The sequence below is a fragment of the Sarcophilus harrisii genome, chromosome 2 (genome assembly GCF_902635505.1).
Source record: "Sarcophilus harrisii chromosome 2, mSarHar1.11, whole genome shotgun sequence".
NCBI lineage: Eukaryota > Metazoa > Chordata > Mammalia > Dasyuromorphia > Dasyuridae > Sarcophilus > Sarcophilus harrisii.
In genome coordinates, this window is record NC_045427.1 from 315,408,515 (window position 1) to 315,432,853 (window position 24,339).

The window sequence follows — 24,339 nt, forward strand, 5'->3', positions numbered from 1 at the left end:
ACTGAGTTTGGGGACCATCTGTAGGTTGGGATTTGAAAGAAAGGTTATAGGACTTAATACTACAAAGAATATTCTTTCTTGAAAGGGAGAACTTCCTGGGCACAGTTGGCTTATCTACATAAATTTAATATGTAACATTTATCTTAAACTCATTCAAAATTATTAATACCAAATTTGAGTGACTGAAAATTATGATTTTAGTGGAATTGAAATGATTAAGTGTGCATGTTTTACAATCTTTTCCCCATTTAAACACATTTTCAGCAAAGAACTAGCTTCTGGTTATTTAGTAGACTTTATGACATCAAATCTATTTGGGTCTAATGTCCTAAGTAGAAATAATCATACTACATATAATATTATCATGAAGGAAACTATCCTGTGAGCCCCTCTGGAGAAATTAATCATAGGGATTGAAGGTGTGTGTGGGAGCACTAATATTAGGTCACCTCTAGTACTCTCTGAGGACCTAAAAGACAAGGTAATTGCCTTCAGTCTAGTTTTCATTGATTTTTCTACAATCTAATTTCAGATACCTTTTATAGTTAAGAGATTTCCACCACTTGGGGGGGGGAGGATCTATTTAAGAGTTAAAGAATTTTAAAGTTGTCTCTAACAAATTATGCAGAAAAAACCCATCTTGTTTTAATTGATTAATTTTTGGTGGGGGTAGGGGAATAAGCTCAGTCATTACTAGGACAGAAACATAAATTCAACTTAAGTTGATATGAGCAATGGTTGTGTATGGAAAGGGTTAAGATTTTGTGCTGAAAATCAGAGTTTTTGAAAGTTCTCAGGGGAGTCCAACCGTTTTGTTTTTTCGTGGACTTTGGCTCCAAGTCTGATTGTAACTGGATACTAGGGCTCAAGTCAGTTGCCCCTTGAGTTGTGCGAAATAGGAGAACCAATAAGGAAAAGAAAGGGGGAAAAAAGTGGGCTCAGTGAACGAGAAAGGGGGATGGGTGGCAGAGGGGAAGAGGAAAAAAAGTGTGGGGGCGGGGAGGGTCTAATGACTAGAACTAGGAGTTGAACGAAAATAGAAGAGAAGGGTGAGCCTGACAGGAGAGAGAGAAAGATAAAGCGAGAGTGAGAAATAGACAGGGGGGCAGGACCAAAGAAAGAGGATGTGGGACTGAGGATTTGCAGAGCTGCAAAGCTGTGTGTGACGTTGCGCTGAGCAGCATTATCAGCAGAGGTTCCTGGCTGGGAGGAGACCTGGGAGAGTCAGAGGAGGGGGTTGCATCCCCAGGACGGATGGCTGGGTGTGCACACGGTTGGCTGGCCAGACTCCGCTCCTCTGTTGCCGTCCTGGGAGGCTGGAGCTGAGAAACGGCGATTGTGGTAAGGGAGGAATTTCCCTCCTTCTCTTGCCCTGTGTCCCCCCCAGTCCTGTGCAGCATGAACCCCTTGCCCCGCCTCCTAGCCCACCAGTAGTAGCTATAGCAGCGGAGCAATTGATTTCTTTTCTCCTGCACACAGCGTATTGGGGAACATCGCCTCCACCTGCGAAACGGCTCCAGTGGGAAGAGGGGCGCGCACGCCTCTTCCAGTCGGATGAGGGCTTGGGAAGAGGACGAAGGACATGAAACCGAGCTCAGCAGTGACGGCGAAAGAACCGGAGCCACAGACGCCCCGAGGGGAGCAGCGGGCGGCGGAGCCCGAGGGGCGCTGGCGGGAGAAGGGCGAGGCGGACACTGAGCGACAGCGCACCCGGGAGCGGCTGGAGGCCACGCTGGCCGGTTTGGCTGAGCTGGAGTTCCTACGGCAGCGGCAGGAGCTGCTAGTTCGGAGTGTCCTCCGAAGTCCGGGGATCGCAGCCGGGGCTGGAGCTGGAGCCGGGGGCGTGGCGCCGACGCGGGCTGGGGAGCTGCAGGCTCCGGGAGAAGCCTCCCAACGCAGTCGTCTGGAAGAGAAGTACTTAGAGGAGAACATCTTGCTGCTGAGGCAGCAGTTGGTAAGTAGCGCCTCTGGGCAGAGACCCTGGGGTCCTCGACTGGCGTTTTCCGGGCTGAGGGGGTTTGCTTCGAGCTGCGGAAATTTGCATTGTTAAACAATCTACTAGCTTTAGACTGGGGATAAGTAGACAAAAAATGAAATCGTCCCTGACTTCCAGGAGTTTACGGTCCGGTACAAAGACACTTCCTCTCCTCAAACCAACCCCTTCTCTCTGCCTTCTTGTCCTCTCTCCTTCTCTGCTTCCCCCACACTCCCGACGCCAGTACCCCGAATACATTCTTCTCCGCTTCGTTTTAGTGTCACTATGTGTGTGCATGTGCGTGCGCGTGCATTGTGTCTGGATCAGGTGAAGGTTAGAGTTGGGATTGATTTCTGCACACCTCCATTCAGCATCTTCTCTGCTTCGTCTGGTTGTGACCTTCAGCTTTCCTTTTCCTTTCATCTAGTGAAAGTCATCTAAAGGCTTTCAGGAGGGCTGGAGAAACCCTGCCCTAAAACAAAATTTCATTTGGAAGTCTTGTGAGTTCTCTTCCTTTTTCTTTCCCTCTCTAAGAAGTAAAAAAAGAAAACAAGAATGGGGCTCTTGGTATGATGAAAATTTTCACCTCAAATGAAATGACTTTTTAAAAATCCTTACACTGAAATGACCTTAGGGAATAGGTAGGTTAATTCATTGTCATTCCCAGATTGCTCTTCTGGCTGTTACCTTTTGCGGTTGATCTGAAGCTTAATTTCAAATGTAAGATCCTTTGCATAATGGAATTAAAACTAAATGCCACTGATGTAAATTGAGTGGTAATGAGTGGCGCCCCTCCCCCAATGGATACTCATTTTTTTTTAAGCACTGTACTCTGAAATCTGTGATTTAAGGAGACTTGTGAAGGAAACCATCTTATTGGATTCTATCTTCATTAAGGGCGAAGGAAAAAACCCCATTAAGAGGAATCGATTAATATATTTAAGCCAGCCTCATAGCAATGGCGGAGTCTTTTGTTTTCGTTGCCCTCAAAATGTAATTTGAAAGACAGCGACTAGACCCTCAAGTGAATTCTCCTCAGCAACTAACCTGAAAGATTAATGGCCAACACACGCACAAAATGAGCTGCTGTGGACAAATTTGTTGCCATATAATTTTTTTCTTTTTTTTTTTTTTGGTAACTTCAAGATTCTTGATACACTCAGCTAATTTTCCCTCAATGTCTTCATGGTCTTGGTTTCTGTCCCTAAGCTTTCAAGCCTATGGATATTCAGGAATAATAAATGCAGTTTTTTAAAAGTAAAAAGCTACACACTATAGTCTACCGAAGGCTCCTAACGTGACTTGGCTTTTATATATATATATATTTTTTGGCTGCAGACCGAGTTTGGATATGACACTAGCTTGTGCTAATTTTGGTTTGTCATGCATGTTTAATTCACTCTGCTGTGCAATAGCATTTTTATCTTCATAAATAAAAAAGTCATTTATTTATGGTCATAAATGGCACCTCTCAATTGTCGTTCCAGATGAGTGCAGCATTCACTGTATCGAAAGAATTCTAGCTTAGCCAGTGCTTGTGATACTATTTTAATTTGTACACTTGACATTCGTTATTTGAACCAGATGCCTTTCCTGGGTTGTATTTTGTTTTTTGGCAGACCACTAGATGGCACTGACAAGTTAGCAGGAACTGATGCTTTACTTGGGAAATCTGAACTAATTCAAATTCTACCTTAGTCCCAAATTCTGCCAGCTCACACTGTACTTGGCACTAACTAGCGTTTGAAGTTTCTCATTTTTAAAGACACTTCTGCTGATTGCACCCAACAAAACAACACTTTATATATAAGCTATCTTTAGCTGGAATGTAAATCTAGATTAGACCATAGTTCTTGTTAATAGTGATCTTAGATTGTTTCTTATAAAATAATTTATTTTAGATGATTCTTTATAAGGAAATTGTCAGCTTCTCTGTATTTGTGTTTTCCATTTATCTTTTAAAATGTCTATCTTGAATCTTATGGTTAAATGTTAAAAGCATTAGGTTAATACCCAAAGTTTTGTACAGATAATACATTTTATTTTAATATATAATGTATAAAAAATAAAATGGAATTTAATGAGCTTATCTTGTTAAGATTTTTGTTTATTTCCATTCTCATGGGTAAAGTTTTGGCCTTGGAAAATTGAGAACTGATGTGTGAGATGAGGTAATTTTAGTATATGTAACAGAACATCTGTTTCTCACTAATGTGTCTTAATTTATTTTCCTTTTTCCACCTCAGAACTGTTTGAGAAGAAGAGATGCTGGTCTATTAAACCAGTTGCAAGAACTTGACAAGCAGATAAGTGATTTAAGATTGGATGTAGAAAAAACATCAGAAGAGCACCTGGAGACAGATAGCCGGCCTAGTTCAGGTAAAACTCCTATGCTTTCTACTGACTGATTATATTCCTGGGCTATATAGTAACCGAATACAAATGTCCCTTATCAGCTTTCCAAGATCTGTCAAACTATAATCTGTATGTTTTTTCAATGTGGAAAAAAAGAAAACCTCATCATCCTTTTGAAGGAAGGGAAAAAATAAATTTAAGAAAAAAATAGTGATACTGATCAGAGTGAATTCTCCAGTTAAAAAAAATAAGGCTTTTATTTAAATTTCTGAAAGAGCTTTCCTTCTTTGAAATGTGAGAGTCGACAGTGAGGTACAAAATTAGTCACACTTCAACTTCCTGAGACTACTTCAAAAGTTTGCTACCATTTGGTTCACAAAATAGATTTTCGTTTACTCCCTGCTGTCCTCTCGAACTTTTTTTCCCTAAATCTGGATAATAGTAAAGACCAAGTCATAAACATATATGATTTTTCTATTTGTACATTCATGTATTATCTATTTCAGTATACATTTCATCTCTCATTAGGTATGAATGGAAAGGACTTAAAAAAGAAAAAATAGAAGGAAGGTCAGTTTGTGGATAATAGTGACTATGAGGTGCTTTTGTTCCCCCCAAACCCATTTTTCATCCTATTTCCAGAATTCCCAGAAATTGAAATAGAACTGTAAAATGAGAACATGAAATCTGGTGAACCTAAATTAACCTTCAAACCTTCTCTTCACTTTTCTAGGAAAAGTTTCCTTTTAAGTAGGAAATATATAAGTCGCTCACAGCAGTCTAATTCCAAATGGTGTTTGTATTCTTAGGGTTTTATGAGTTGAGTGATGGGGCCTCAGGATCACTTTCCAATTCCTCCAATTCGGTCTTCTGTGAGTGTTTATCCAGTTGCCATTCCAGCACCTGCTTTTGCAGCCCTTTGGAAACATCCTTGAATATCTCAGATGGACACCCCAAATCTGCAGGTAAGATTCATAGAAATTTTAGTCCTAGAAAGGACAGTTAAAGCACATAGAGCCCTATGGCCCTCAAAGAATGTATATTGTTATTGTTCAGGAGTTACATTTGTGTCTGACTCCATATGACCCCTATTTGGGGTTTTATCCACAAAGAAACTAGAGTGATTTGATGTTTCCTTCTTAGCTCATTTTACAGAAATTGAGGCAAACAGAATTAAATGACTTGTCCAGGGTCACACAATTAGTGGCTTGTCATTTCCTTCTCCAATTCATTTTACAAATGAGAAAATTGAAACAAACAGGTTAAGTGACTTGCTTGTAAGCATCTGAGGCCAGATTTGAATTTAGGAAGATGGATTTTTTTTTGGCTTTAGACCTTCAACTCTATCCATTGTGCTACCTAGCTGCCCTCAGAGGGTATATAGCAACACACTGGCATATTTCATATTTTATAAAATATGCCACAAAATTCTTTCTTCTTCTCTGAAACTTCTACATTTTATAGCCCCCATCTCCAGTCACATTTCAGTACTTGTTCCTTCTTGTTTGGTGTTAGGAAGGCAAGACAAGTATTTCTATCTAGGAATCACAAACCCACCTCCTTTGGCTTGAGTTTTGGCAAAGTAAAGAAAGAACTGAGATTATGAAGGAGGGAAAGAAGAGGTAGAATCCCAAGATCTGGATAATGGGTCTGGAAGTCTCACTTCTTAGTTGCATCATGAACTGCAGTATCAAAGTCATCTCCTTGAGGCTGAATTCTCATATTAAAAAAAAAAGACTATCTGGTTCAAAGCTATAGAAGCTTGATAATAGAATTATAGTGTGCATTTAATTTATCTTCTAACTTCAGATGGTTATGTTTTATCTCCAGAAATGTGCCAGCACTGAAGGTCTAGAAACCTGAGGTTCTAATATTAGTTTGACAACTTCTCATTTGAAGAGGTTATAGAACTGCCAGATGCAGTCTAATTTAGAACTAGAAGATTTTTTTAGAGGTCATCCAAGCTCATTCCCCTCCTCCCCCCCCCTTTTTTTTTTTTTTTTTTTACAAATGAGGAAATGGAAATCCAATGAAGTAACATGACTTTGTCCAAAGTCACTCAAGGTATAAAAAGTGTCAGAACCTGGATTCTAATCTGCTTATTCACCAACTTAAAAGTGAAGTTATAAGTTGCTTTTATTTATCAGAGAAGTACCAAGGAATTGTCTTTTTTTGTTTATTTTGTGGGTTTTTTTTTTAGCCCTCAGGTTTGCTATATATATATATATATATATGTATATATATAATATTTTGCTGATTGACAACAGTGTGAAAGATGATATTATGCTGTTCTGTCTCTGGAGAAAGAACACAGAGGAGTATGGTGTTCAAAACTGTTATAACACCTATGCTATTTTAAGAATTATTTTCATGTGTACCTTTACCTCTCTGCTGTACCCATGGCATTTTCTGTATACTCCCAAGTTCCATCTTATCATACAACCTTCCAGCAAGAGAAAAGGAGACTATACAGTGTGGTATTATGAATAATGACAAGAATATGATGCTACATCCTTTGTCTGACTGCAATACCTATTTGAGTTTGAATTCTCATAATGAAAAGATAGAGCCTGCTACAGAGCAGCCCACAATTGGTAATTGAATAGTTTCTTTGAGAACTGTGTATTCAATCCCGATGGTGTAATATAAAAACAAATTTGCGTTATTTAGATTGGCTATCTTATGCTGCTCAAGTTTACAAATATTCCATTACAAATGTATTCCATTCTGTATTGAATTGTTCTCAAAGGAAAAATTTATAAAGCTATTAAAGGCAATTTGGTACAAGATTGGATGATTTCCTTGGAAACTGATTCATTTCCCATGGAAAAATCTCAGAATCACATAATTTAGAAATAATGCGATTCATTCAATTATGTGAGGATCTAGAAACTGACATATTTCTTCTGATATAATTTTTCTTAAAAATTAACTTACTCCTTAAAAGGGACAAATCACAATTTTTAGGGGAACAGGGAAAACTATTGTCAGAGCATTTTATAATCATTTTAATGATTTATAATCATTTTAAGGTAGGTTGTCCATAAATAGGGTTATTACCTCTGAAAGAGGTACAGGGCAAGCATCTCAAATGGATAATTTTTCATTTTGGGGTGCCTGAGATAAAAGGGGAAGGAAGTATACTCTTGCTTGTTGTTAATAAGGTTTTGGCATATTTCTATTAAATTGGGCAGTAATGTAGGTACCTCTGAAAGAAGGAAAAGGCTTTTGTGTTTTTAGAGTAGAAAAATAAAAAAAAAAAACCCTCCTCATTTAAGAATAATGGGAAGTAGATATACTTTTGATTTTCAGATACTGTTCTTTAGTGCAAAAAACTCCTAACTGGAGGAAACTTTAATTGAGCAGTGATCTCACTGCTCAATCTCAAAATTTTGTTCTATCTAGATGACTGGGAAGTAAATATTATTTGATATTTAGATTAATTTTATATTATGAAAGAAATAATAATGCATTCCTATAGAAAGTAGGTGAAAATTATGACTAAAGTCAGAAATCTTATATTTGAGATGTTGAATTTTGTAAATTCATCTTTGATCAAGTTTTCCATTAAGTTGTTTTTTTTTAAAATGTATTAAATGTATTAAATTTTTGAAAAGAAGTGAATTCTAGTCTGGAATAAAAGAAGAGCCCCAGGGGATGTCATTTAGGAAGGTTTTTTCCCTTGGGTGAATACCTTCCTCAGGGCATAGTTTAGGCAAAAACACAAATTGTTTGCCTTCTAATGGTTTCCAAGTTTACTGGCAGCAAGAACTCATAACCAAGAACTCATTAAATGGCTTATTAAAGGTTTTTCCTCCCCCTCAAACAAATCACTTGGTTTTCTTTAGATTAATTGAAGGTTGATACTATAAGTATATAAGAAGTTGTGTAAAAAGCATCACCAGGAACATATGCCCTTGGAAAGGAGGTGGGTTGGTGATTGAGAGAAATGGATAACAGATGATAGAGAGTTTGAGTGTGTCCCTATTAGCCATAAAGCATGGAACGTCTTAGAGAAATATTTTCAGTGCATTTTGTGGCAGAGTCTCTATTAGAGATAATTCATGGAATGACAGGGATTTACTTGGTTGAAAAAGTTTGAATATGTTAATATATATACTGGTAAAAGGAATGCATATAGTGAAATCTCATTTGATCCTCACAAAACCTCTGAATTAATATCTCTATTTTGTGGATAAAAAAACTGAAGCATGGAAAAGTTTAATGTCTTGCCCAGATTCAAACAGTAAGTTGTTTAAGGCAGAATTGGAATTCAGGTCTTCCTAACTAAGTTCAATACCAATCATTGTAACGCCTAGATAATATACTGTCCTTCTGAAATCATGAATATATCAAAGTATCACAACTAAAAATCTAAAGAAGCTATTGATATAATTTGGTCAGTCCTTTTAAAGATGAAATTTTGGCAAATGGTTCATTCTACATGATTTTCTTTGTGGTAGTTATTCCTGAATATTATAATGCTAATCAAGATAATTTTCTTTAAAAAACAAAAGAATAAGTGATATTGCAATAAATCATATAAGTAAAGTAATAGACTATAGGTCCCTTGAGGGTAAAAATAGTCTTATTGGTATCTTTGTATCTCTAGTGCCTATCTAGCATAGTGCCTTGCATACTAAATATTTGAATTTAATTGAACTGAAAGGAAAATTACAAATAATAATAACAACAGTAATAAGAATAAGAAAAACTAGCACTTATATATAGTACTATAGAGGAAGCTAGATGGCTCAATGAATAGCTCCCTGGGCCTGGAGTCAGGGAGACTTGAGTTCAAATTCAGTTTAGCCATGTGATCTTGGGCAAGTCACTTAACTCTGCCTAAATCCATTAGAGAAGGAAATGGCAAACCACTCCCATATCTCTGTCAAGAAAACCTTAGAGAGATTATTGGCAAACTGTGGTCTACAGGATCACAAAAAGTTAACATGCCTCAAGGTAAAGACAAGATGAAGCTTTGAAAAGTGATTTACATATGTTATTGAGCTTCATAAGACCCTTGTATTATAATCTTCATTTTATGGATAGAAAATGCTGAAGCAGGAGAGGTTTAGCATCTTGTCCAGAGTCAAACAGTAATAAATTTATCGTTGGATAACTTGGAACTCTGGTCCTTCTATTTCTTAAGTTCAACACCAGTCACTGTGATACCTAGATAATATACTGTCCTCTCCATCTTCCTCCTCCTCAGCATCATTGAACATACCATTTGAGCAAATTTTTTCACTTAACTTTCACATCAATCCTCTGTAATTGGTATTATTATTATCCCCATTTTAGTCAGGGAAACCAAACTGGCAGAGGTTAAGTGAGTTGCCCAGTTTCACACACTTGGGGAATGTCTAATTAGGACTGGAACTCAGGTCTCTCTAACCACAAGTGTTTTATCTATTATTCCACCTAACTACAAAAGAAGGTGGAAAGATAAGATCTTTAAGATAGATTTGCCAGAGACCTGCAGGAAGTAGGAATGGAAGGGACTTCATCTTGTTCAACTTTCTCATTTTATAGATGAGGAAACTGAAGGCCAGAGAAATGAAATGATTTGCCAAAGATCACACAGTGAGTAATTTTACTATTATTCCTAGCTTTTTTAGATCAATCAGTAAACATTTATTAAGGGCATTATTATATGCCTGATAGTGTGCTAAATGTTGGGATATGAAAAGACATAAAAGACAACCCCTGCCCTTAAGGAGCTTACAGTCTAATAGATTAAAAAGTTGTCTTTTTAATCTTTTGCTTTTTGTCCTCCTTTGTCCTTTGTCCTCCACTGTTCTCTTCCTCCTCCTAGAATGTAAGTTCCTTGGGACCAGAGATGGTTATGTAATGAGAGGTGGAAATTCATGTCCCATAACTTCTGTAACATCCAATTTATGGGGAATCAGGAAAGGGATTGTGCTTCAGGATAGGAAATAAAATGCTGCCTTTAGAGTTTTCAAGGTGTATTTACTCACTTAGGTACCTATTCTTGTAAAATAATAAAATAAAACTTTATTGCATTCAAAAAAAAGTTGTCTTTTTTAAAATATAAAATGAATTTTTCCATTTCCATGCCAAATACAAAGTAAGGGTGGGAAAATTAGTAGACATTATTTTTCCAGACTCCTTAAAAGGAAAGTCCACAAGCATGAAATATTTTGATTGTCTCATCAGTGTGTACACCACATTGTTTCTGGATTATAGTAAGATCTTAAAAATAATATTCTCCCCACTTCAGAAAATTAACCACAGTCAGTCATAATAGAGCTAATGAATAAAATACTATTTTTTTCTCCTCAGATCTCATAGGATGGTTGGACCACAAAGAAGGTCGGTGTGAAGATGTTTGCCGTTCGCTCTCTATACCACAGTCTAATTCCCTTGATGTCATTGCAGATGTGAATCCTAAGTATCAGTGTGATTTGGTATCTAAAAATGGGAACGATATATATCGCTATCCAAGTCCACTTCATGCTGTTGCTGTACAGAGTCCAATGTTTCTTCTTTCCATGACCAACAATCCCCTCAAAGATGAGGAACAACTTGGTAGCAGTGCGAATGATGTTTGCATCGGCTCCGAAGTAGATTCTGTCAAAGCAGATAATTCTTCTCTCCCACAAAGCAATTCCATATCTGTGTCCTATCCTGCATCCAATAAGAAGATAGATGGCTACATCTTGAGCCTAGTGCAGAAAAAAACACATCCTGTTAGGACTAATAAGCTGCGAACAAGCGTGAATGCTGACCCCACAAAGGGCATTCTTAGACACGGGAGCATTTGTGTCAGAGCGACTGGTGGAGTTACACACAGTAACAGTATTAACCTTAAAAACTCTAAACAAGTCTGTTTGCATTCTGGTGGAACAACCACTCTAGAGAATGGCACATTCTCCCCACTAAAGCAGTGGTTGAAAGACTCAAAGGGAGAACAGCTGGAAAACCGGAGGATGCCTGTGTCTGTGGGCTGCCCGCCAAATGCAGCCGCTGATCATCAAAGCAAGCACCTGCCAAAAAATATCAAGCCGGGCTCCCAGGAGTTTGCATGGTGCCCTGTTTCTGGGACAGGGGAATCCCCTAAAGAAAGTGGTCAACTCTTTACTGCCTCTCCAAAAGAAAGTCCTGGCCGAGTCCCAGCTCTTCCACAGGAGAACAAAGTTGTCCAGCCACTGAAAAAGATGTCACAAAAAACTAGCTCACAGGCAGCTCTGCCAGCAATTCCTCCTGCTGTGCCACCTCCTCCACCCCTGCCTTCCTCCCTTCCTATTGAAGAAAGACCTGCCTTAGATTTCAAGAGCGAGGGCTCTTCTTCCCAGAGCTTGGAGGATGGGCTTCTTGTCAATGCTCAGTTTATTCCAGGGCAGCAGCAAAATAATAAGTTACATAAAGCCAATAAAAATGTCAGAATCCTGAAGAGCTCAACCCTGAAGCACAGAGCCCATGGTCTTAATGGGGTGGAAAGTGGCTTACAGACAGTGAGGGAAAAGAGCAGAGTTGTGAGCAAGAAATGTCATTTCCCTGATGACTTGGATACAAATAAGAAATTCAAAAAAGTCTCCTCCCGAGGGAAGAAGGGTGGAAACTCCCAGGCAGAGGCCAGTCTTTCCAGCAGGCCTTCAGGAGGCCTCTATAGGCCCCTGAACAAGTTCCATGGACATGGGCATGGAAGAGAACCTGTTGTGGCCAAACTGAAACATAAGCGAACCGACTATCGGCGGTGGAAGTCATCTGCTGAGATTTCCTATGAAGAAGCCTTGAGAAGGGCGAGGAGAAATCGCAGGGAACCCCTGGGAGTCTATACCCAGGTCCCTCTTCCATATGTGAGCCCATATGCATACGTGGCTAGTGATTCTGAATATTCTGCAGAGTGTGAATCCTTGTTCCACTCCACAGTTGTGGACACCAGTGAAGATGAGCAGAGTAACTATACCACCAACTGCTTTGGGGACAGTGAGTCAAGCTTGAGTGAAGTGGAGTTTGTGGGAGAGAGCACCACCACTAGTGACTCTGAAGAAAGTGGGGGGCTGATTTGGTCCCAGTTTGTCCAGACTCTCCCTCTCCAAACAGTCACAGCCCCAGCTGTTCATGACAACCACACAAAGACTTTTGTAAAAATTAAGGCCTCCCATAATCTCAAGAAGAAAATCCTTCGTTTTAGGTCTGGCTCTTTAAAACTGATGACCACAGTCTGAAGTGACTTTTTAGTATGGAATATATATATATGTATGTCCTAGTTACAGAAGCAAGGTGGTTCTTACTTTTTGGTTTTGTTTTGGGGTTTTTTTATGCAGCTTTTTTCATGTTTTTTGAACATAAAGAACAAAAAACCTTAAGGTAAATGATGTCTTCCTCATACCATGTGTGGATGTGAGTGCCTTTCAGTAGAAAATAAAGAATGTCATATTAGGAAGGAATAAAAATTATACAGTGTTCATGGTGGTAACATGGAATGTTTAGTATTGGATGGTTTTATTTTAAATGTTCTTATTCATCATTCCAAGAGTAGATGTTCTTCATCTGAAGTTGAAAATTCTTTTAACTTGACTCTTCATCTAGAAGTGCTTTTTTATACCAAGGATGGAACTCAATGATTTTTGTTTTCCTCTTGATTCTTTTTTTGGGAGTTGGGGGAGAGAGGAAAAATGTCTGAACCTATGATGAATTCTAGTGAGGAACTTATCCCAAACTAAATGATGAGTCTTAGAGAGTTGGTTGTCTGGGAGACTGAAAAATTTACTGATTTACTAGGATCATATAGGCAGGATATGTCAGAGATCTGGATTTGAACTAGTTTCCAAGTCCAGCTGTCTATGTTCCTTAATTCCTTAGGATAAGGGTGTTTAAGAGAAGTTTCCCGAGGGTCATGCTCAAGTGTATGAAGTAAAAAATAAATTATTGTTTCATATCATTCTTTCCTGCCTATGTCATTTGTGACATTTATTTCTCAGGCCATTTCCCCTTCTTTATTATTCCTCCTCGTCTACCTGCTTTTCTTGACCGAGATCCTTTAGAACAGAAGCAAATGACCCGAGAAGAGGTAGAAACTTTAAGATAGGAATGTACATGATTAAAAAGGAGAAAATACAGGGCTACGGGAAGAGGACCACTTGAAAACTGCAAGGACTGGAGCACTGTGTGGAAAACACTTTTTTAGGGCCACAGACTAGGAATTGGTACATGGATTCCTTCCATTCTAATCTCTATATCCAACTATGGTGTCCAGGAATGACTTGCCCTTGGGGTTGGATTTTCTACCAGGATTCATAAAGATATCATTACCATTGAAATAACTAGCTTCTCCCTTGGGAGTGTGAATCCAAAGCCATAATTGGGTCCTATATATGCTTCCAGAAAGTTGCCTCATTTAAGGTGTCTAGTCATCTTGACAGTCTAGATCCTGAACATGTTAGTGCAATCCTTTACAGAGTGAGCCATAGGTCCCTCTGGGAAGGGTTTATTTACTATTTAGTAAACAGTATTGTGTAAAATTGCTTTTTATCAATATGTATGTCATGTGTGAAAGTAGTAACTGTTTTAAATATTCTTTATTGATGTCAACTTTTCTGTATAATATAAGCAGTATGTTTTTATATCTCATTGTGTAAATTAATACAATACATATGCTGTAATAAAGTTTGTTTTTAATTCTATTAAATTTGTTACATCTTTATAAAACCAAATGTTCAGTCTTAACAGGGGTTATCAGTGCTGCTTGTGAAATACTTAACCAGCTTACTAGTAGATCTGTAGTAATTTGGATGTTTTAGCTATGTTAAATAGGGTGAGTTGCAAGGAAAGTACCCCAACTTATTTAGAGCATCAAAGACTTTCTTAAAAATTGGTTTTAGTTTGTGTTTCTTTCTCATTTAAATATGCTGATACCTCATGCTTTTGGGAAAAATTCTTTATTCTACTTTATATCATAACTTCTTATAGAGAAGATTAATTTCCTATATTTGAAATGTTATAGAATATGGTAGAAAATGATTGTTTCAAGGATTAAATTTTCAAATTTTCTTATTTAAAAACACTTTAACAAGCAACAAACTTTTATGCATTTCTCTTTAACTTTTCACTTGTAACTATTTTGCATTCATGCTACACATACACACACACACACACACACAGAAATATGGCTTTCTATATCTTCTGCTTCTACTAGGATTTCTGATTAAAATGAAAAAATATCTTCTGAGAAAAGAGATAAATAATTTGAAAGGAATTCTTGCAATGTCTTTTACCAACTTTTTTTTTTAAAGGGTATCTACCCTGAAGATATGGTGAAAGAATGTTTTATAAGACGAGGGACTACAAATTATATATTGTTTTCTTCATAATTTGTTCTCAAAGAGCATTATCCTTGGAAGAGATCATTTTTTGAAAGCCAGTTACTAAAGAATTGACCTTTTTTAAGGTATAAATGTTAAGCCAAGTGAACCATGAAGAAATGGGATTGTCTAAGACTCCTGGTTCCAGCTTTTTCTCCCACAAGCTTGTAGGAGTTGGTACTAGACAAGATAGATACAAATTAATGGTTGTCTATTGTTTGTAGTCACAAAAGATCCATTGCAATCAGTACAAGTGAAGTATTCAATTATTTACGAGGGGAGAAAGCAGCAATTTATGTAATATTACTTATGGTGTGCTCCACATTATATAGCTACCATTTTTATATAAGGACAACTGTGGAGTAGTATATGGCAAGTTGGTCTCAGAGCCAAGAAGATTGATATACAGTGATGGGGTTACCCTAGGCAAGTTCTTCACAGAATTCTAGGCAATGTTCTAACATTATATTTTGTAGAGAAAGGGCTAATCTGTATTTGGTAGAGGGGATTTTCTCAATTTTTCTATGCCAGCAAAATCAAAGATCCAGTACCTATCCTGACCATTTTTACAGAAGTCTTACAAAGTATTATACAATTATCCTATATGAGCCACCATGTATGTGCTTTGGCAGAACTCTTAACTTATTCTCTGGAGAATTTTAAATCTATGTCACTTCAGCATATTAGATGGACTTTTCTGATTTTTTTTCCTCAGAAAAGTTTCAGTGTTTATGTTAGTTTCATTATCATAGAATTGGTCTTTAATATAAGACAATTTTCTCCTGATACCCATCTAGGAGTAGAACTCTTAAAATTTTTTATTGATGCCTTTTATTTATTTTTTTTTTACATTAACCGTCATTTTTTAATGTATCCTCTCTCATCAAATGAGTCTTTTCTTGTAACAACGACAAAAATAGTTGGGAAGAAAACAACCAGCATCTATTAAGCATCTAATATATTCCAGGCACTGTTAAGTGCTTTATAAAATAGTCCTTTTAATCCTCCCAACAATCCTGGAAGATAGGTGCTATTATCATCTCTATTATACAGTTGAGAAAACTGAGGTAAATAGGGGTTTTGTGATTTATCCAGGGCAAATAAGAATCTGAGGCTAGTTTTGAACTCAGAGCTTTTTTGCTCCAGGTCCAGCACTTTTATTGTGCCAATTAATTACCTCAGTTAAGTGAGGCCGATCAAGATTACATGGAAATGGTATCTATAATATTCCACATGTCTGAAGCTGTCTAGCCTTCTCCAGTGAAAGGAAAAAAAAATACATTTCCTCATCTCTTCTCAAGAACCAGGCTTTGTCATTATAATTACATAGAGTTCAATTGAATTTTATAGTTCTTTTCATATGCACTGTTGTAGATATTATGTACAGTAGAATATATTTTTTTCTTTGGGTTTTTTTGGGGGGTTCTGCTTATTTAAATCTTTATCAGTCAATGTAAGTCAATAAATAAACATTTATCAGGTGCCTTCTGTGTGCTAAGCACTGTATTAAGCATTAGGAATAAAAGGAAGGCAAGTGAAAGTTTCTGCTTTTAAGAGCTCATTGCCTGGTGGAGGCTTCCCATGTTTCTCTGGATTTTTTCTATTCATCATTTCTTCCAGAAAAATAGTATTCTATTACGTTATATACCTCAGTTTGGTTAGGCATTCTGCAACTGATGGATGTCACTTTGTTTTAGTTCTTTGCTACCACAAAAAGTGCTAGCAGAGCATTTTAAAAGCCCAGTCTAACTCTTTATATTCAAAACCTCACAAAATCATGTTTGTAAATCTCTCATACTGCTGGGAATTGGTTTTATTTTTTATTTAAATTGTAAAATTTTTTCCAAATAAGAGATTCCTGATTCTTTCTCCTTCTGAAGGGATTCCTGAGCTCAATTACATTTCTTTATGCCATTTTTCTTAACCACTGAATTCACCTTTTCAACTCCCTCAATTATATCTCCTTTTGAAGGGGACGAGCAACTCTACTTTCATTCACACATGAGGCCATGCCCAGACTTTTTTTTTTTTTTTTTTTAAAGTAAGAGGCTCTGTGTTTTCAGATGTGATTCCTACATGATACTATGTTATTTTATTACTTTATTACTAAGTATATGCATCAGACTTTAATTGGCTAGATGTCGGTTTTGAAAAAAAGGATAGAAATTCCTTACTATAGATGAGGAAATTCAGAAAGGGTTAACAACAATAAAGAATCACAGAACCAAGTTGGAAATGACTTCAAAGGTTATCTAATCTGACCAGTATCTGAATGAGAATGCCTTGTAGCATGTAGGGTTAGGGGCTAGGGAGGCAGCACCCAGATATGGAGTAGTACATTATGATATACCTACTGTGTTCAGAACACTATGCTGAGGAGGGAGACTCAAAATTTGGATGAGATATGAATGGATTCCTATCTTCATGGAACTTGCAGTCTAACATAGAGTTGAGGCACAGAAATATAGACAGCCACAATTCATAATATAACATGACAAAGTGCATTAGATATATAAAAAACTATTGTGTGAATAGAAAAGGCTTGGAGACAGGACATGTTTGGAGATTAGAGAATGAATAGAAAACATTTAGGATAGTATTGTGGTATGATGCTGGAAGGGTAGGGTGATACTAGATTGAGGTGATACTAAATACCATGATACTTCTTGAATTAAGGATTGTGAATTGATTGTGGAGGGCAAAATAATATTAAGTTCCCTTGGTAGGCAATGAAAAACCACTGATGATTTTCTGGTGGAGGAAGAAGAGAATCAGATCCTTTCACAAGAATGATTTGTCTAGCAGCAACAGAAAGAATGAAATAAAGGGAGAAAGATTAGAGAAGTGGGAAGACCTGTAGTAATTTAGATAGATGATAATTATGGCATATACCAGAATGGTAGTTACAGGAATAGAAAAACAAGGATGGATGTGAGAGTTATTATGGAAGTGGATTTAATAGCACTTAGTAATCAAGGAATAAAAATAATATCAATATTCATAAGTAGAATGCTAGATGAAAAGTGGACATAGCTGGACAAAGAATTGAATTATTTTCTGCTTTCTTCCTTCCTTCCTCCCTCCCCCTTCCTTCCTCCCTTTCTTCCTTCCTCCCTCCCTTCCTTCCTTCCTCCCTCCCTTTCTTCCTTCCTCCCTCCCTCCCTTCCTTCCTCCTCCTCCCTCCCTCCCTCCCTCCCTCCCTCCCTTCCTTCCTTCCTTCCTTCCTTCCTTCCTTCCTCCCTCCCTCCCTTCCTTCCTTCCTTCTCTCCCTCCCTCCCTCTCTCCTCTCCCTCCCTCCTCCCTTCCTTCCTTCCTTCCTCCCTCCCTCCTCTCTCCCTCCTCCCTCCTTCCTTCCTTCTTTCCCTCCTTCCCTTCCTCCCTCCCTCCTTCCTCCCTCCCTCCCTCCTTCCTTCCTTCCTCCCTCCCTCCTTCCTTCCTTCCTCCCTCCCTCCCTTCCTTCCTTCCTCTCCCTCCTCTCCCTCCCTCCCCTTCCTTCCTTCCTCCCTCCCTCCCTTCCTTCCTTCCTTCCTCCTCTCCTTCCTCCCTCCCTCCCTTCCTCCCTCCCTCCCTTCCTTCCTTCCTCCCTCCCTCCCTCCCTTCCTTCCTTCCTCCCTCCCTCCCTCCCTTCCTTCCTCCCTCCTTCCTCCCTCCCTCCTTCCTCCCTCCCCTCTCCCTCCCTCCTCCTTCCTTCCCTCTCCCTCCCTCCTTCCTTCCTTCTTTCCCTCCTTCCCTCCCTCCCTCCTTCCTTCCTTCTTTCTCCTCCTTCCCCTTCCCTCACTCTCTTTTTTCTTTTTTCTTCCTGAACAATATGAGTTCCTTCAACAATTGTTTATCGAACACTAATATTTTAGGTGCTATGAAGGTATGAAATATAAAAGAGGAACCCTAGTAACTAGACTTGTAATCTAGTTGAATAGATAAAAACCAATACACAAAATTAAATAATATACTATGAAGTTATATAATTAAGAGTTTCATGATGTCATGGGAAGAGCACTGAACTTAGAAGCAGATCTGATTTAAATCTCACATCTGGTAATTATTAACTTAGTGACCATACACAAATCACTTGTCTTTTTTAAGCTTGGCTTCCTCGTCTATAAATTGGGGGATAATACTGTATCTATAATATCCAAAACTTACAGAATAAAGATCACATGAGAGGCTATATATACAAGATTTTGTAACCACTGAATCCAATAGCAATGTCAGTTCTTATTACTAGCAGGCAACTAGATAGCATAGTGAATTCTGTTCATTACTGGCCTTGGAATTATGAAGTCCTGAACTCTTATCTCACCTACGACACTAGCTGTGTGACCCTGGGCAAGTAAGTTAGCCTCTTACCCTTAGTCTCCTCATCTGTTAAGTGGCAGATAAAAATAATATTTACCTCATTGATTTGTTGTGGAGAACGAGTAGGATAATATACGGAAATTTCTTTGTAAACCTTAAAATTGTATATAAATGCTAGGTATTATTGTCATAGATTGTTCTAAATAAATGATGCATTCAACAAGGACTGTTGGAGAAGGGAGAGAATTCACTGCAGTGGGGTTTGTAATAGGATTCACTGTGGAGGTGGGTCTTAAGCTAGACAAGCCATTGTTAAGCAGGAAATAGTGAAGCATTCCAGGTAAAAGCAAAGCATAAATGAAATTTGGACACCGGAATGAGCAAGGCATAGTTACAATCCTAACAAGAAGTTTTATTTTGGAGAGTGGAAAAACATCATGGAAGGGTAGTTCAGAAGTTCTCAAAATGTGGTTTGTGGGCCCCTTACATCCCCAAGATCCTTTCAAGAGGGTGCATGAATTCAGAACTATTTTCATAATAATACTAAGACATTATTTATCTGTTAAAACACTCCTCCCTTTTCCAACCATATATTTATGTAGGGTCAGATTTTCTTCTTATATATGAACCAAAACAATATATTGCAACAGATTGAATGCAGAAACAGAGATGAGGATCCAGCTGTCTTTTATTAAGTTAGACATTAAAGAGCTTTGCAAAAAAAAAAAATATAAAACCATACCATTCTTCTATCTTTTAAAAAAATGCAGTGATTTTTTATTAAAATATTATGTTAATAAAATGAACCAATAATTAAAATTTTAAATGTACTAGTTTTAATTTCTAAATTGATAAATATAAATAGATATAACCATAAGAGTTTTGGGGTCCTCAATAGTTTTTAAGAGTGTAAAGGGATCCTGAGACCCAAAAGTTTGAGAACCACTGCAGAAAACAAGTCACAGTTGTTAGGAATTAAATCCTGTTTGTCTTTGATCTTTTAAAAGATGTCTTAGTGTAGTTTCAATATAAATATTTCTGTTTGTATGTTTCTAAACCTCATAGATTTAGTCAAATCCCTCAAGCAGTGATTCTGTAACCACAAGTCTCAAATCACATGTGGCTCTTTCACATTTAAGCAGAGACTCTTACAGACCTCTAATTTCTGTATTAGAATATTATCTTTATTAGATCCTATATAGTACAAACAGAAATCATGTGGCTCTTTAGCTTCATGGTAATTGCAAATGTGACTTGAGTCACTGAAATAGAAGTACCATTCAAATTCTTCGAATGCTGTATTTGTTCATAATAGGCACATAACAAATGTTTATTGAATCGAATTCTTTTGAAATCCCCTGAAGCAAAGAAAGGAAGAACAAAAAGGATCCCAAATATTTGGTTCCAACTAAAAAGTGACTTTCAAATAAATTTTACATTTTTTAAAATCTAACAATTTAGAGGAACAATGAATGAATTAAAAATGGATTTGAGCAGAAGGCTCTTAGGAGAAGGTCATTGGAAAATATTAGCCATGAGTATGCCCTGAAGTTAAAAGAGTGAACCTAATACCTGGACAACTGGTCCAAGAGACTGGCTAGACACTCTGTTCCCGGAAAGGGGCTGTACTGGAGACAGGGGCTGTCAATCAGTACCAGCTAAGATCAGTATCACATTGCTTCCAGAAGATGACTGGCGCTTAGGTAAGAGATTTCCTATGAACAGATGGCTCTTAAAAGTCACCTGAAGCCCACCATTGTTTAAAATCCAATTCTCATCTGCTTTCTACCTTTTTTGATCAAAAGAGAAAAAAAAATTAGAAAGAACTGTCCTTTCAAATTGAGCAAATACTTTGGATCCTTGGGCTGCTCTTTTTCAAAGCCCACAGCAACAATTCCCCCCTTTACCCCTACCTCCTACAACAATAACAACAATAAAACAAAACACAATCTAAAACGAACCCTGTAAATAATAATCTGTTACTAGTATGAGATGCATGTTGAAAATAATCCAGCAATTGGGCATGTATAGTGCTTAAAAATTTTTACTCAAAAAACTTTTAAGAAGAAAAAGATTAGGGCAATGGCTGATATAGAATAATTGGGTACTTTTCCTTCCAGTGACATGATATTTTTCCTCAGTAAATTGAAAAGCAAGGTGTGAGATATGGGAGAGGATTATTTCTCAGCTCCGAAATTAATCCTGAAAGATGTTGTTGAAATCCTGGTTCTAATAGTATGCCTCATTTCTAAATGGAAAAAGTAAATTTATTTATTTCTAATGATCTTTGCCCCACTGAATGCTAGTACTGATGTTTTATATATGTACACAAGTGTACATATCTTATAATGTGAGACTTACATATAATTCAGATTCTGAAGTGCAAAAATAAATGTTTTTTCTTGAGCATAAATGGCCTCATTTGTTGGATTTTAGGTATATATTTTAAAATACAGCAACCTTTCATTCTTTTCCTCAATAAATTAGGACCATTATTTACAGGATTTGGAATAAAGGTTCTATGAGCTTTAGGAATTTGAAAATGAGGAAGGAACTTGATTAGTTTCTCCCAATTCTCTCAATTTATTCTTTCCTTTATTCCAATTGATTATTTGGTGGCAAATGTCTCTATAGATGAGCAATGATATAGTAATACTGTATCATAGTAGGAAGAGGAAGGGGAAATTCACACATAAGACTTCTGAGTTCAAAGGTGACTTATTATAGAGTTTCCTGACTGGATGGTTTAGGGTGCATATGGGCTATTTTGGGCTTCTAAATCTAGATCCACATTAGAGAAATTTAAATGTCTTTCTCAAGATTGGGATACTTTTTCAGATTTAAAGATGATTTCCCACCTCTCCTTTGTATTTTTTAAATATGTAATTTGGTATTTTATTTTTCCTCAGTTACATGTAAAAACAATTTTTAATTTTTGTTTTTAAAACCCTGAGTTCCATATTTTTTCCTTCTTCTCTTGCCACCCCCCCATTGAAAAGGCAAGTACTTCAATATATGTTATACATGTGTAGTCAAGCAAAATATTTCCATAATAATCATGTTGTAAAGGACAACATAGGCCAAAAAAAGTCTCCCAAGAAAAGTAAAGATAAGTTTTTAAAAAGCATGTTTCAATCATTATTCAAATATCTTCAGTATTTTTTTGGGGGGGGTATGGATAGCATTTTTTTATGGTAAGTCTTTCAAAGTTGTCTTGGATCATTGCATTGCTGAGAATAGCTAAGTCATTCATAACTGATCATACAATATTGCTATTACTTTGTACATAGTATATTTCACTTTGTATCAGTTCATATAATTCTCTTCAATTTTTTTGGAGAGCATTCTGCTCATCATTTCTTTTAGCGCAATACTATTCTATCATAATCACATATCACAATTTGTTCTGCCATCCCCCAATTGATGGCCATCCCTTTAATGTTCAATTCTTTGTTCTCTGAAAAGAGCTGCTATAAATATTTTTGTACATACATAAATATGTGTATATATATATATACATATATATATATCTTCTTCCTTTAAAAAAATCTCTTTTGGGATATAGACCTAATAAAAGTTCCATGTTTTAGAGCAGCTCCTTCTTTTTTGGGGTTCTAGTATGAGCATTGATGGAGCAATGTTGTTATCTACTACCTCTTCTAACAGATCTATGCTTTGGCATCTTTGAGCACAATAATCGGTTAAGGAGGAATGAGAGTATGAAACTGAAATGTTCTTTAATTTATTCAACATTAACTGAGAAGGGGAAGGTGGCATCTTATCTATAAGGCTATTATGAGAAAAAGAGGAGGAAATGTTTATATCTAGTTTTAGGAACAAAATATTATATATATATATATATATATATATATATATATATATATAATATTCATCCATCCATTCAGTCATTTTCAGTCATGTCCAACTCTTTGTGACTCCATTTGGAATTTTCTTGGCCAAGATACTGAAGTAGTTTGCCATTTCCTTCTCCAGATAATTTTACAGAATTATCTGTAATAAGACAGGAAAACAAAATTAAGTGTACCTAGGATCACAGAGCTAGTAAGTGTCTGAGGCCAGATTTGAATTTAGGAAGGAAATGACTCCAGTCCCAGCGCTCTATATAGTTATAGCAAAAGGAATGTGTGAATAAATGAATAAATGAAAAAGGCCAACAGGATGTTTGTAACTAAACAGCATTAGATGATCTGTTAAATTTTTTTCTTTACACAACATTATTTTGTATTATTGAAATATAGTGTCTAAGTCTAGCCTCAGTATCTCACAGGAGACATGGAAAACTTGGAGAGGGTTCAAAAGAGAGCCATGTGATCCTTAAGGAGCTGAAGAATAAGTTGTTGAAGAGACACTAAAGGAATTGGAATTGTTTGGTCCTAAAAAGATCAATGTGTGATTTGATATCATCTTAGGTATGTGATAGGTTATTATTAAGAAATTTTTTTTAAATCAAATGAAGGTGGCCTAGCTGTACCTGATCTAAAATTATATTATAAAGCAGCAATCACCAAAACCATTTGGTATTGGCTAAGAAATAGATTAGTTGATCAGTGGAATACATTAGGTTCACAAGACAAAATAGTCAATTATAATAATCTAGTGTTTGACAAACCCAAAGATCCTAACTTTCGGGATAAGAATTCATTATGTGACAAAAACTGCTGGGATAACTGGAAATTAGTATGGCAGAAATTAGGCACGGACCCACACTTAACACCGTATACCAAGATAAGATCAAAATGGGTCCATGATTTAGGCATAAAGAACGAGATTGCAAATAAATTAGAGGAACATAGGATAGTTTACCTCTCAGACTTGTGGAGGAGGAAGGAATTTGTGACCAAAGAAGAACTAGAGAGCATTATTGATCACAAAATAGAAAATTTTGATTACATCAAATTAAAAAGCCTTTGTACAAATAAAACTAATGCAAACAAGATTAGAAGGGAAGCAACAAACTGAGAAAACATTTTCACAGTTAAAGGTTCTGATAAAGGCCTTATTTCCAAAATATATAGAGAATTGACTCTATATAAGAAATCAAGCCATTCTCTAATTGATAAATGGTCAAAGGATATGAACAGACAATTTTCAGATGAAGAAATTGAAACTATTTCTAGTCATATGAAAATATGCTCCAAGTCATTATTAATCAGAGAAATGCAAATTAAGCAACTCTGAGATACCACCACACACCTGTCAGATTGGCTAAGATGACAGGAAAAAATAATGAGGAATGTTGGAGGGGATGTGGGAAAACTGGGACACTGATGCATTTTTGGTGGAGTTGTAAACAGATCCAGCTATTCTGGAGAGCAATCTGGAATTAGGCCCAAAAAGTTATCAAACTGTGCATACCCTTTG

General features: G+C 36.9%; 1 protein-coding gene across 3 annotated transcripts; it reads left to right on the forward strand.

The window, feature by feature from the left end:
• Positions 1 to 1,046: 1,046 nt before the first annotated feature.
• Positions 1,047 to 13,983, forward strand: DACT1 (dishevelled binding antagonist of beta catenin 1). Of its 3 annotated transcripts, XM_031952660.1 has the most exons (6): positions 1,047 to 1,341; positions 1,480 to 1,954; positions 4,222 to 4,354; positions 5,140 to 5,295; positions 9,866 to 9,916; positions 10,637 to 13,983. In XM_031952660.1, exons 2-6 carry the CDS (start codon positions 1,583 to 1,585, stop codon positions 12,523 to 12,525), a joined length of 2,601 nt encoding a protein of 866 aa, XP_031808520.1. In that variant the 5' UTR covers positions 1,047 to 1,341; positions 1,480 to 1,582; the 3' UTR covers positions 12,526 to 13,983. The 3 variants fall into 3 exon arrangements, with proteins under 3 accessions (XP_031808520.1, XP_031808521.1, XP_003756360.1); XM_031952661.1 differs by having other exon boundaries at positions 1,047 to 1,954; XM_003756312.3 differs by lacking the exon at positions 9,866 to 9,916.
• The last annotated feature ends 10,356 nt before the right edge of the window (positions 13,984 to 24,339 follow it).

Excerpts from the sequence above, each read along its gene's own strand:
- DACT1 (XM_031952661.1), top strand. The coding sequence starts at position 1,583 with ATGAAACCGAGCTCAGCAGTGACGGCGAAAGAACCGGAGCCACAGACG. Across the intron at positions 1,955-4,221 it reads TGCTGCTGAGGCAGCAGTTG|AACTGTTTGAGAAGAAGAGA; the intron begins GTAAGTAGCGCC and ends TTTCCACCTCAG. Across the intron at positions 9,917-10,636 it reads GATTTGCCAAAGATCACACA|ATCTCATAGGATGGTTGGAC; the intron begins GTGAGTAATTTT and ends TTTTCTCCTCAG.